Source organism: Cucurbita maxima, unplaced genomic scaffold, assembly GCF_002738345.1.
Source record: "Cucurbita maxima cultivar Rimu unplaced genomic scaffold, Cmax_1.0 Cma_Scf00030, whole genome shotgun sequence".
NCBI classification, from domain to species: Eukaryota; Viridiplantae; Streptophyta; class Magnoliopsida; order Cucurbitales; family Cucurbitaceae; genus Cucurbita; species Cucurbita maxima.
This window is the reverse complement of record NW_019272046.1, coordinates 323,908-337,279: the sequence shown is the minus strand read 5'-3', so window position 1 is coordinate 337,279 and position 13,372 is coordinate 323,908. Positions and strand designations below refer to the sequence as shown.

The following is a 13,372-nucleotide window of genomic DNA, read 5'->3' as shown; positions in this document are numbered from 1 at the left end:
TTTAATAAGATCTTATTAACAGACGGTCTTAAATAAAATCTTCAATTAAACAACGTCAATGTATAATCTAAATTAGTGAATACAAAAGTGTAATTTTTACAATTAATTAATATTATAATTAAATTATAATATATATATATATATATATATATATATGATTCATGGTGTTCAATGCAAAAATGGCGTGTCCGGTCAGTGTCGCTTTTGGGCAGCAAAAAATGTCAGAATTTATTGGTACCATAATTCTCTGATTCCCCAGGATTCCAAAAGTGACAAGTTCGAAGGTTTCGCCATTTACAAATATACCCTCAATTTTCAGTCCCTATTTACAACTTTACCCCCTCACGGTCAGACACAAAAAGATCCCCCAGTCCGCTCACACCACTGCTCACTACTCTTTACCTCTTAAGTTCTTACACGTGTCCCCTCCAGAGTGACGTGGCAGCTCTCTGTCAACTCCTTTGACCGGCGGGGTCCACTCACTGCAGAGTCTACTAAGCTTTTCACAATATGCCTCCTTTTATCTCGATCTAATTTCAAAAAAAAAAAAAAAAAAAAAAAACTTAAATTTATATTAATACTAAATTTTTTAAGACAATTATTTATTTAATCATTAATTTTTTTTCAAAAAAAGACATGGGTTACTCTATTATTGTTGTAATCAATTAATTTTAAATTGATTTAATTTATTATTATTTTAATTTCATGGTAGAAACCAAATCCATAATTTATAACTTAATATCAAATATATTTTTTATGATTTAAAAAATATTTTCTGAGATTATCTACTTCTTTATACATACAGTGGGCCCAAAGAATTTTCTGATCCAGTGGGCCCAGAGAATTTTCTGATCCAGTGGGCCCAAAACTTCTCGGCTTTAACGTCCTGAGAGTAATTTACGGTTTTACCCTTGAAGGACCCCTCCTCCGCTACGTGATTTCCCAAAGAGTCCGTTCGTCCCTTTCAGTTGCTTCCTCTTCCTCTCTGTCAGACAAAAAATTTGCTTGGCGCCTTCTCTCTCTCTCTCACTCTCTCTCTTTCCATTTCTCTCTCAAATTCCAAGATTCAGAAACCCTAGACCGCTCTCTGCTCTACATTCTCATTTTTCTCTATGTGGATTCTACTGGATAAGCTCCTTGCATTGTCCACTCAGTCTCTTCTCCTCTGTTGTAGTTGCAGTAGCCGTGGCAGTACGCTCTCAGGTATCGTCTTCTGTCCTTGTTTTTTGTTGTTTCGCGTCTCGGAATGTGCTGCATTTCCTCTAAGCATCCTCTTTTTTACGATCCTTCCTTCTTCTTGTAGTTGTTTCATTTTTTTTTTTGCTGCTTCTTTGTTGTGTAGCTCTTGTTCTTGGATATTGTTGCTTTCTGAGCTTTGGTTGTTAGTTTTTGGACTGCATTTATGAGAGAGAGTTCGCGTTCTTCGGAATTTGCGAACTGGTTGGTTTTTACTGTTTTCTTTTCGTTTTGCAATGTTTCTTACTCTCTTGAGCTTTGCATTTCGAGAATTTTTTGTGCTTAATTTTCTGTAGCTGTTTGGCTCCTTAAATTGTCGCTAGCTTTGTTTTTTTTTTTTTTTTTTTCTGTGCTTCTTATTGTTCTCGGAAATCGTTGTCGACTTTTGAACTGCATTTGTGAGACTGTTTCCGTTCGGAATTCACGAGCTGGTTGTTTCTACTCTCTCTTTTTGTTTTTTTTTCCTTGTCTTATTCTTTCTTACACTCTTGAGCTTTGCATTCGTGAACCTTTTTGGTTCATTTTCTTTTGCTATTTGGCTTTGTAAAATGTTGTTAGCTTTGAGTTTTTTTTTTTTCTTTTTGGTGCTTCTTATTGTTCTTGGAAATCGTTGTTTTCTGAGCTTTGGTTCTTGACTTTTGGACTGCACTTGCGTTCTTCGGAATTTGCGAGCTTGCTGGTGTCTTTTCGTTTTGTTCTGTTTCTTACTGTCTTGAGCATCGTATTTCGAGAATTTTTTGGTTGATTTTCTTCGGCTAGGCTAGCTCGGTAAATTGTCGCCAGCTTTAGTTTGTTTTTTATTCTTTTTTGTGCTGCTTATCGTTCATGGAAATAGTTGTTTTCTGAGTTTTAGTTGTTAGTTTTTGAACTGCATTTCTGAGAAAAAGCTTGCATTCTTCAGAATTTTTTAGCTGGTTGGTTTTCACTGTTTTATTTTCTTTTCATATTGCTTCTTACTCTCTCGAACTTATCGTTTTGAGAATTTCTCTAATTATTATTGTTTCTGTCTGGCTCTTTGTATATCGCTAGCTTCGATTTTTTGTTGTTTTTTTCCTTTTGATATTTTCAATTTTGCTCTGCTTTGTGTTTTTTCTGCCGATTGATTGTATCTAGCGTTTTGCGCGTCATTAGCTATGTTTTTCCCCCTTGAAATGCGTTGTTAGGTATAGGACAGTTGATTTCGTCAAATTGTGCAAGTTCGAGTTATAATCTCTTTGAATATTCTGTAAATATTGTCAAAGAAACACTTAAGATTTTTCAGTCGATTTTTTTTGGGAACCCAATGATAAGGAGTTATTATAGGTTTTTAAATTCAAGTTGGTAGTTGTGTGTACAGTACTTTCTGAACGTTTATCTTGGGGATCTTGCGTACTGAATGTTGTGCGGTACTATTCTTTATTCAGGTTCTTAAGCAATGAAGTGGAAACAAGAAGATTTCCTGATAAATTTTGAATACTACTTTTCTGAACTGTAGTTGTAATAAGCTCATGGTATCGAGTTATCTGGTTATTGAGATGATTTGTCATCACGGGAGTGCTGTTCTTCTCTCGTGTGCATGCATGAGTTGAGATGGTTATGCTCATTTGTTTTTGCAGGATAAATTTTCTGAGACTTTCATGGACGGGGATCTGTGGGATTGGCCGTATGATCAAGGTTCTACTGATCTCGTCACTTTCTTCTATTTATCTGAATAAACAAGTTTCAAGTTAATTTGATTGTAAAGAATTGTTCCAGGTTTCTCCTATTCCGATGCTGGTGAAAGCAGTTACAGTGTGGAATCTGGATGGCAGGCTGACTTTTACTTCGGTTATGGGAGAGGTAAACTTGATTGATTGATTTATTATTATTATTATTTTTAAAAAAGTATCTGCATGCAGTTATTCTGGCCACATTTATCTCTTTGTTTCACTTCAACATTTGGGTTTCTTATTTTTGTTATAATTTTATGGTCATAGATGTTATAGAAGAAAATGCTATGAATGAGAAGTATTGCGTTCAAGTACTAAAGATTTTGATACGGAAGGCAGCTTCTGAAATCGATGATCTTGAAGAAGATCTAGTTTTGCTTCAATGTGGTCTCGCATGGACAGAAAGTAGAAACCAATTTGAAGCATGCTGTAATGCTTTGAGAGAAAAAATCGACGTCCTTCATAATTCAATAAAGAGCTGGAGACGAAGTGATAAGATTAATACAGTCAATCAGTTACCATTACATACACAACCAGCAGAGAAATTGTTCGAGATACTGAAGCCTTTTCTTGGAGAGGGTCGTGAACAAGATGATGGGCAGGTTTTCTCTGTACCCTCTGAGATCTAAAAAGTCATTGTTCAAGAAGCATGAGAAAGAAGACTACAGAAAACTTCATGAAAGCATAAAACACATACACGTGATTCCACTTTTAATTGTCAATGATCCAATAGGTTACTGCATGTAGAGATTCTTGCAAGTTAGTTTTTTTTTTTCTTTTTTTTGCCATTTTGACAGAATCATTTTCATTAGTTCTTAGTATTCTTAACGGTTGGGAGGTTCATTTTATTGACTTCAAGTGGAGAACCTTAACTGTTACTGTTTAGACATATATTTCATTATCCTAGGCAACTTTCTCCCTCAGAAGAAATCCAAGGATTAAGGAACTTTTGTGTATAGTTGTCCTTGGGGGAAATACATGTGCCCTATTTGCAATGTCATTGCTGTTTTTCCCTTCGGGTTCATTCATTGAACATCCTTCTCCGTCATTTCTCAATCTCGTAAGTTTGACTATAAAGATATGGAATGCTGCATCATGATTCTATTTCAGAGGATTTAGGAAGAAAGTGTGAGAAGACCAATGTGATAATAGCTATGCCTAATCATGTCTATGAACGAAGATTCTAGCTCTTTAGATCTTAAAGCTAATAGATTCTCTTGCATAGAGTTTGGAAGAATTAAATAGTTTCTGTACAGTTTTGCTCTTTTACTCAAAAAGAAGGGAAAGGAGAAAAAATAAAAAAAGAGGGAAAAACCGTTTTGAAAGAGTTCATTTTGTTTGGCATTCCCTTGTCCAACATCAATACTGAGTAATCTAGTCAACAACTGCATTGTGCACACACTTTGTTTGGCATTCCCTTTATGATTTATGAAATATATCTGAAACGATATGGGAAGAAAAGAAATATTCTGGATTAAGACGTTGGTCAGGGGTATAAACACTGTAAAAGAATTATCAAGGTAGCATTATACTAGTACAATTTTCTGTCTGGATGTGCTGAGATGATCTTTGCATTCTATTTATTCATGTGCCTATATTTAGGAAAATTAGATCCACTATTACGGATGAATATTTATAGAAGTTTGTAAATTGGATGGAGCAAGCTGTATTGTTATATCTAGACAGTTCTACATTTCAAACTCTTAAATTATGTTTCTTTCTGACTATAGCTAGATGCTTTAGTTATATACTAGGGTAAACCAAACTAAAAGTAAAAGTACTTTTATTTTTCTTAGTTGGAAGAAGTTGTTCCTTGAATATGGTCGGCAACCTGGTTAAAAAGCCTCAGGGTAAAATTAGTAACTAGTTTATTGATTGACTGTTAATCACTGTCATCTGAATTGAATTTTTTTTCCTTCCTTTTTTTCCCTTTAAAATATATGTACTTTATGTAAAATAAGGATCAGCATGCAACTTTGAGCAGCCAAGGTACTGATACATCAATGCAGTTAGTTGGCCCATTCTGTGAAACCTCGAGCATTTCTGGCATAAAAGTCAAAAGTGAAGAAATGGAAGTCAAAAGGATTTTCCCGGCAGTGTATTCAACACCCAATGGTTCGGTCCAAAAGCACCCCAAAAATGATAGTATTTGCAAGAAAGAAATTAAGGTATTGCCTTCTTTGCTTTAGTTGCAGTTAGTGTCTTGGTGTGTCTAGTAGAGTCATAATGATGGAGTTGGATCGAAGCGAGCTGAATCATTAGTGTGATAACTAACACACATTGATAGTCTGCCTCGTATTCGAAAAATCTCTCTATGTTATGATGCTCACATTTTATATTTTTCTTGCAGGCTGAAATTTCCGTTGAAGGAGTTTCCTCAAATGTGATTGTGACTGAAGAAAATCTGAAGCCTGTTTCAAAAGTAAAAATTGAGGAAGTGGAGGACCTCCGTATAAATAACTCGTGCAAGAGCAGAAAATTGAAGTCAGCTTCGAATGTTGGTGGTGAATGCCGCCTTCTGAATGCAAGAAAGGTTTGAAATCTTGGCTTTCTTTCAGTTAAATAACTAGTATGAATTGAAACCTTGGTTATACTTCGGTTACGTTGTAACATAACTTTCATTCATATAGCAGCATGGAAAATCTATTTTTGAAAATGCCAATCCAGATGTCCCAAGACAATCAGATGGATTCAGTGGAAACAAAAGGTCGTTTGATTCCGTTTCAAGTTCTCCAGCATCATACCCAAAGAGTGGAAACTGCAATACAGAGGACAAGCTAATTGATTTCTTGTTAAGAAAGAAGAAGAACAAGAATGACGGGGGGTCAATTCTCCCTGAATCCAATGGAAGTGCCCCTTCATGTTCATCTTCAAACACGAAAGAAAAGGTGGATTGCGATCTACGCTTTTTGGATACTAAGAAAACGGGTACATTTGACTCATCAAATCTTCCTACATTGTTGCTTTCAAAGCTGCAAAATCAGCAGGGAAACGATTTGGTCAGAACCCAGACCAAGGAGACAAACAAGTTATTGCTAGACGATTATCAAAATGTTGAGAATGTTTGTCATGAGAAGTCATATTCAAATATGGATCACAAGCCTAAATTATTTACCGAAAAGGGGCGGAGTAAATCACATACTCCGATTTCTAAAGCAAAAAAGCATCGAAAGCCAGGAGCAGTTGGAGACAATGCCTGCTTAGATCTGCCTCTTGAACTTTGTCAGCTCAGGGTCGAAAAGCAGGACTGTGCTCTTGACATTGAGAAAAACTTAGGTCCTTTGTCCCAAAATAAAGGGACTTCAAAAATGCTGGTTGGACAAGAGCTCATAGAAGTAACTTCTGTTAATGATATTTCTAGTTCAGATCAGATCAAACCCGATGACAGCGGAACTGGGGAAAACAAACAAATGAAGTCATGCGCCGCCACCACAGATGATCATATAGCTGAAATTTTGGCACTTTTACCTTCCTCAGATCTCAAACTGAAGAGTCTAGCAGAACTGAGGATTATTGCAAAGGAACACAACTTGACCAAATATCACAAGCTTCGCAAAAGGGTGCTGCTCGACCTGCTTGTTCAAAAGCTGTTGGAATGACTTACCAAGGTTGGTATATTTATTTTCCTCTTTAATCAGTCTTAGTTTATTGGAAATATTTTGTCCTAGCTAGGAAAAATCATGAAACAAAGAATACACGGGGTCTTTTGCAGGGGATCAAAGTGAAGTGATAGTACATTGCATTCAAACTAAAATGGGTAGGTTAAAAAATGGAGATATTTAGGATATCAGATAGGAATTTCTATATCGTGTATAGATGTTTTGGATTATGGTGGTATTTTTAAATTTCAGCTTTGGTTAATTGGTTGTAGTTTTTAGGTGTCTGTTGCCATATTTATGTACAGTAACCCTTCAACTTTTGTGGATTTGAGTAAGTCGAACTGCTCGGAGTTCCAAAGAAGCTTTTTTCTTTTTTTCTTTTTTTCTTAACCTCTTGTTTGAAGATATGTCTTAATCAGTCGAATTAAATTATGCTTAAGTTGAGGTTGTTTTGTATTAAATTCCTACTTTGTTCTTGGGTGTAAAATTGGTTGTAGTTTTTTTTTTTTATTATTAACGTTGTTTTGGATTTATAGACCAAAATAGAACTAATTTCTCGCAAGTTTATTAGATTTAAATTTGATTTAAACTTTATTATTGTTATTAGATTTTGGATCTTGAGGAGTCCTTGGAATTTTTTCTATCTTCTGGTTTCGATTTTTAATTCTTTTAAAAGAAATTAATGTATTTCATAAAATTTTCTGGGGTTTCGTTTCTTTTAAATGGGATTTATTCTTTTTGGTTTTTTAAAATGTCAACACTGTTGCGTTTTATCTTTCCCTTGGCTTAAATTATATGTGAAATTGTATTAATTGTCTGTGAAGATGATTGGTTCATTCTTTGGTAGTTACACTATTTAACGATTTTGAAATTTTTAGAATTAAACTTATAATTAACTTTTGTTCGATCAAAGCATTAATTATATTCTTTAAATTTAACAAAAAGAAAATATATATATAAAAATTGATTCTAGAATGTAAGAGAAAAGAAAATTGTTTATAATCTCTAATAAATAGAAAGAAGAAAAAAAAAAGATCAAATCAGAGGTTACCCCCAATTTCATCTCCCAATTTGTGGTCTAAAAAAAATTTCATTCAAATTCTTGAACTAACTATCTCAACAATGGCCTTCCAAAACGTTTGTAAATTGTAAGGGAAATTAGAAAAAAGTCAAATGAATTTTTGCTCCAACTTTTTAATGTGTTCCCCTTGCTGCCCTCACAAGATGGAGTATGCGATACTGGAGCTTTGCATTTTCTGCAGCAACCATCTCAGCCTGCAAAATAATCCCAATTAAGAACTTCCTTTTTTCTTTCTTTTCTTTTTGACCTCTTCATCTAACCATGGACAAACAACAAACAAATACTTCTTGCCTTTTTCTGTTCTGCGATTAGCGCTTCATTTGCGCTGTCTAGCTTCGACTGGAGTTCGCTTATCGTTTTAAGATGTTCCTCGTCGTGGGCATCTAGATGGACGAGTTGTTGATAATCAGAAACACATTCATACATGTTTGTGTCATTGGTGATTTGGTGTGGTTCCAATAAAATAAAAATTACCCATGAGTTAATTCTTTCATTTGCTCTATGAAAGTATGGTTTCTCTAAAAGGGAAACAGCCATGAGTCGTACCTTTCTTACTCAAAAGCGCAGCTTCTAGTCTCGACAAACGATCCTTTAAATAAAAGCGCATTGTCGTAAGTACGAATACATAATAACAGTAGACCAAAATCAACTAAACTTTCAGAAAAAATCTTTAAAACTTGATACCAAATCAAGGCACAAGATTAAAAATAATTTCACCTCACTCTCTACATATCATGTTCTGTCTGATAGGAATGTTATAAGAGTATTAAAGGTATATTAGCAACTAGTTAGAGAAGTAGTTAATGTATTTTGTTATAAACAGATAGAGTAGGAAAGAAGGAAGTTAGTTGGATTAAGGCTCGAGTTAGTATGCTCAAGTGAGGGGAGGTTCCGAGTACCTCAAATACTGTAGTTCGTTTTCTTGTTTACATTGCAATATGTTTCGAGTTCGATCAGTATCCCTCGTAAGGCTTCTCCGCCTCTTATATGCCTAATGACTACAAGTGACAACTAATCTACTACTAAAGACAACAACTTAACCACTTGGTTTTCTTAGTCAGTCTCAGACAACAAATTTTGCAGCCTTTATCTATTTGAAAAGGTCAGTTTTTGGTCCGAGTCTTCAACATATATCTTGTAGACCTAAACTGGGGCATACAAATGCCTAGCTCTGCATTTAGCCTCCAAATTTTTGTGCATTGTTACTCTTGCACATTTTAAAAATAGAATTACATAGAAATAGAAAAAGAGGGAAAATGTGAGATTCCACATTGGTTCAAGAGGGGAAGGGTGTGGAACCTAACAGACATTTCAAAACCTTGAAGGGAAGGCCTAAAAAGGACAACATCTGCTAGTGGTAGACTTGGGCTGTTACAAATGGTATTAGAACCAAATACCGGGTGGTATGCCAACAAGAACATTGGGCCCCAAGGGGGTGGATTATGAGATTCCACATTGGTTGAAAATGGGAACGAAACATTCCTTATTAGGGTGTGGAAACCTCTCCCTAGCATACGCATTTTTAAAACCTTGAAAGGAAAGCCTAAAAAGGACAATATCGGCTGGCAGTGGACTTGTGCATAGTATGATTGTGAACACCTTGACTAATTTCATGGAACAATCCATCGTCCTACAACATTTTGTGTTAAAAAAATTTGTAAGATTTTAATATCTTAAGATATGGATAGGGCTACTACGGGGTTTGAATCAATTCCCTCCAAGGTCCACTTTTTTTTTTTTTTACTTGTTCCAACCCGACAAGCAAGTACTAGGCTATCTCATGATGATCGGGTATCATAGTACTCTTAACACTTTGATATGGCTAAATATGATTTTTTGTGACAACAATGAATGTTTGAACTATCTTATACACATCTCAGCCTATCACACTAAAAATCTGCTCGCCTTACAAATGCATAGCTCTGCATTAAATCTTATAACACACAAGCATATATATTATGAGATCCTACATCGGTCGGGGAAGAGAACGAAGCATTCTTTATAAGGATATGGAAACCTCTCCTTAGCAAACGCATTTTAAAATCTTGAGGGAAAAGACCAAAAAAGACAATATCTACTAGCAATGTGCTTGAGCCGTTACAAATAGTATCAGAGCTAGACACCGGATGATGTGGCAGCAAGGACGTTGAACCTCAAAGGGAAGTGGATTGGGGGGTTCCAATTGATTGGAGAAGGAAATGAGTGCCAACGAGAACGCTAGCCCTGAAGGTGGGGTGAATTGTGAGACTCCACATCAATTGAGGAGGAGGACGACGAAGTATTCTTTATAAGCGTGTGGAAACCTCTTCCTATCAGACACGTTCTAAAACCTCGAGGGGAAGCTCGAAAGGAAAAGCCTAAAAAAAAAAATTCAGGCTAGCGGTGGGCTTATTATTATATATACATACATACATATACACCGTGGTTTGAAAGTATGGTCTAAGAGAGGCATTATAAGTGTACAGCTTGACACTTTTTCCAGCGAGTGGTATGATACGACTTAAGAGTCAGTATTAGTTCCATACTGCCCTAGAGCTGGAAATTATCCTTAATCGGAGTACCTCTTTGACTGCCAAAAACTTCAATTAAACTCCCTTTCTAAAATCTAGGAGAATAAATCTAAACTTCATCATTCATTTTCCCAGCCATTTCAAATATTTCAACAGTAATCCAAAGTAATTGCAATGAAATACACCTAAAACATACCCGTCAATTTCACCCAAAAAAGAAATTCCATGCGACAAAGATAAGAGGCGGCGCGTCCTAAGAAGGCGTCCGATTTAGAAGGGAAAATGGGAGAAAAGTGAAGGGTTTAGCAATCAAACCTCGGCTTCGGAGGCTCTTTGATAGAAGGGCTTCAAGGTCTGCTCGAGATCGTGGCTCCCTCCGCTTAATGGTTCCGCCATTGTTGCAAAAGCTTCAACTCAACCTCAAAATGAAAAGATGCTATGAGAGCGCTTTGAGTAAATACATTTTTAATTTAATTTAATTTAACATTAAATTATAAAGGTGTTAAATTACCAAAATGCCCTTAAACTACGATGTTGGTTTCAATTATACCTAAAACTTTAAAATGTTTGTTTTAATTTTTGAAGTCATGGAACATGAATTATGTTAAATTATAAAGGCTCATTTTTGTTTTTTCTTTAAATTTTAAAATTTAAGAATTGAAAATACTTAATTATGTTTAAAAAAGAAAAAATGGATAGGAATAATATTTATACATGTGATTGTATTTAATTTGAGAATACTGAGTTATGTTAAAAATAATCATAATCATAATCATATTTCATTTAATTGTCCCTTACATTATATAGCATATGGTTTTCGATTTAGTTTATATGCTAAAAATTATTAAAAATATATATTATTGAAAATCTCTAATCAAATGTGAAAAATGACTTCATACAACCTATAAAGTTTGAACTCTAAATTGGAGCTTCTAGCTTAAATATGCTTAGGAAACAATATCGTAAAAATAAGCGATGCTCAAAATTTTGAGAACGAACAAATAATTACTTTAGTTGGTTCGAGAAATCAAAATAAGGGATCGAACCATTTATCCAAACTATGCCTTCATCAAAGAAACAGCTAGGAAGAATAAATTTCCTCGTTCATCCAGATTATATCAGAACAACAAACAACGCCTCCAGCCTCGGCCCTTAATTTAACAGTTCATAACTTGATCCTCCATTTCACTTACAAACTCACCATGAATTTGTTGATTGAAACAATCTATGAGGCTTATATGATCAATCTACTTGCATCAACTGATGATCATCTTCTTGAAAAATTCAGCTTGATCAGGAAAATATTCCATCAATTCATCCTTTGTAACCCACACAAAATCTTCACATTTCTCAATATTGAATTTATTGGTTGCGATCACTTGAGACTTAAAAAAGAACCTCTGGAAAAGAGGAGAGATTTCGTTTAAGAATACGAGTAAACGACCACATTATACTAAACGTAATACTCTACGCTCGAGCATAAATTCCCGAAACTTGTATGATATAAATTTTTAGTAGAAGACATACCTTCAGAGATGAAACTTGTGCAGTTCCTGTAGTAGGCGGTACAACCATGTGCGCCATAGGAGCATTTCCAACAAAATATGTATGAGAAAGACCTCCAAGGATGGACGCTAAGGCAGATTCTGCACACTGCAGAACTTGAAGGTTAGAAGGGTAAAATTGATGAGAAAGAAAACTGAAGAGTATTGATAGCCGACTCTCACTTTACGCAGTGTCTCCTCGGTCTCGTATACTTTTTCTGGAAAGTGCCAGACAGGTTTCTTATCAGGTGCCCCAATAGTGGTACCATAGAGAAGAAGGTAGAGCCTTCTGTCAAGTGCTCTCTGCAGTGACCTAAAAGGAAAGAGGAGAATTCAAGTAATCAGAATGCAGACCTCAATTTTGATATTAGAATCTGGCAAACTAATGACTTTGATCAGATAGCCTGAACTCTAGATCAACAGTGAGAAATACGGAGACATTGTATTTTAAAGACACCATCTAAGAACTCCATTTGAGAGCAAGAAAGATGCCAATAAGTCTGATAGATTAACCAAGTAATATAGTTTCAACATTTATGAGATATACAATGATATCTTGCAATTTTCCCAAGAGTCAAATGAATGGATTTTCACAGGGATAAAACAAGTTTTATTGGTCAACATGAATCAAGTAGACCGTGGTTTTAAAGAAGAAAGAGCACTCATCAAGTAAATGAGTGGAATACACCTAAAGTAGCAGCATGCTCTTGATATGCAAGACACCAGAGTCACACGGAGCACTATAGTGATATCCCCACATCAGTTGAGGAGGAGAACTAAACATTCTTTATAAGGGTGTGGAAACCTCTCTCTAGCAGATACGTTTTAAAAACCTTGAGGGAAAGCTCAAAGAGAACAATATCTACTAGCGGTGGGCTTGGGCCGTTACAAATGGTATAAGAGTCAGACATGGGGCGATGTGCCAGTGACAAGGCTGAGCCTTGAAGGGGGGTGGACACGAAGCGGTGTGTCAGTAAGGACGAGTGCCAATGAGAACGCTGGGCCCCAAAGGGGGTGGATTGTGGTATCCCACATCGGTTGGGGAGGAGAATGAAACATTGTTTATAAGGGCGTGGAAACCTCTCCCTAGCGGACGCGTTTTAAAAAACCTTGAGGAGAAGCTCAAAGAGAACAATATCTGTTAGCGGTGGGCTTAGGTTATCACCGCTATTGAAATAAAAAGGTAGTACAATTATCAAGACGGTTGCAACAAAGAATTACAGGAAAAGAAAAAACTTGATTAACCAAAAGAAAGAAAATTATATAGTCAGACAATTGAATAATATCGTCACAACAAGAGCATTATATAGTTACAAGAATAAAAGAATATCAGCACAACTTATGGTAACCAAATAATAGAAGCAAGAGGACACTGGCGATCTGGAAGAGTAAATAAAGAAACACAAGGCTATCCTCATAATAATGAAGACATAAAGCATGAACAAAAACAAGAGTTCATGGACTGCATTATTATTTTCCCGCAATGGTGATGATAGCATTGACAAGGAAACCTTCAATCTATCAATTCTAAATAAATAAATAAAAAGACTGCATACTTCCTATCATTTGTTTTGTCAGCTTCCGTAATCCGTGGAGCTGGAACATAATCAATTTGGTAGTCACCTTTTCCCCTGTTATCAGCAGAGGTCAAGTTATACAACCGCCAAAAGAAAAAAAAAAAAAAAAAAAAAAAAAAAAAAAAAAAAAAAAAAAA

The 13,372-nt window shown here is 35.5% G+C and overlaps 3 protein-coding genes across 7 annotated transcripts in view; 1 reads left to right on the top strand and 2 right to left on the bottom strand.

Moving 5' to 3' along the window:
- Nucleotides 1-988: 988 nt before the first annotated feature.
- On the top strand, nucleotides 989-6,903 carry LOC111465964. The gene is made up of 7 exons (XM_023110477.1): nucleotides 989-1,203; nucleotides 2,832-2,889; nucleotides 2,971-3,054; nucleotides 3,192-3,526; nucleotides 4,886-5,092; nucleotides 5,275-5,457; nucleotides 5,555-6,903. Exons 2-7 carry the CDS (start codon nucleotides 2,853-2,855, stop codon nucleotides 6,521-6,523), a joined length of 1,815 nt encoding a protein of 604 aa, XP_022966245.1. The 5' UTR covers nucleotides 989-1,203; nucleotides 2,832-2,852; the 3' UTR covers nucleotides 6,524-6,903.
- Nucleotides 6,904-7,566: 663 nt separating this feature from the next.
- LOC111466136 lies at nucleotides 7,567-10,569 on the bottom strand. Its single transcript, XM_023110734.1, has 4 exons — nucleotides 10,430-10,569; nucleotides 8,151-8,193; nucleotides 7,896-7,987; nucleotides 7,567-7,798 (listed from the first exon to the last, which is right to left on the bottom strand). The coding sequence occupies exons 1-4, from the start codon at nucleotides 10,508-10,510 to the stop codon at nucleotides 7,718-7,720; spliced, it is 297 nt and encodes a 98-aa protein (XP_022966502.1). The 5' UTR covers nucleotides 10,511-10,569; the 3' UTR covers nucleotides 7,567-7,717.
- A 507-nt stretch (nucleotides 10,570-11,076) lies between these two features.
- The window catches only part of LOC111466099 (39S ribosomal protein L46, mitochondrial-like), a 5,883-nt gene continuing 3,587 nt past the window's right edge, over nucleotides 11,077-13,372 (bottom strand). For all 5 annotated transcript variants that reach the window (XM_023110680.1, XM_023110682.1, XM_023110678.1 and 2 more), the window contains exons 4-7: nucleotides 13,215-13,289; nucleotides 11,842-11,971; nucleotides 11,642-11,767; nucleotides 11,077-11,514 (exon numbers count right to left, since the gene is read on the bottom strand). In XM_023110680.1, the coding sequence (XP_022966448.1) occupies nucleotides 11,371-11,514; nucleotides 11,642-11,767; nucleotides 11,842-11,971; nucleotides 13,215-13,289 (475 nt within the window). In that variant the 3' untranslated portion in view covers nucleotides 11,077-11,370. The remainder of the gene's footprint in view (nucleotides 11,515-11,641; nucleotides 11,768-11,841; nucleotides 11,972-13,214; nucleotides 13,290-13,372) is intronic.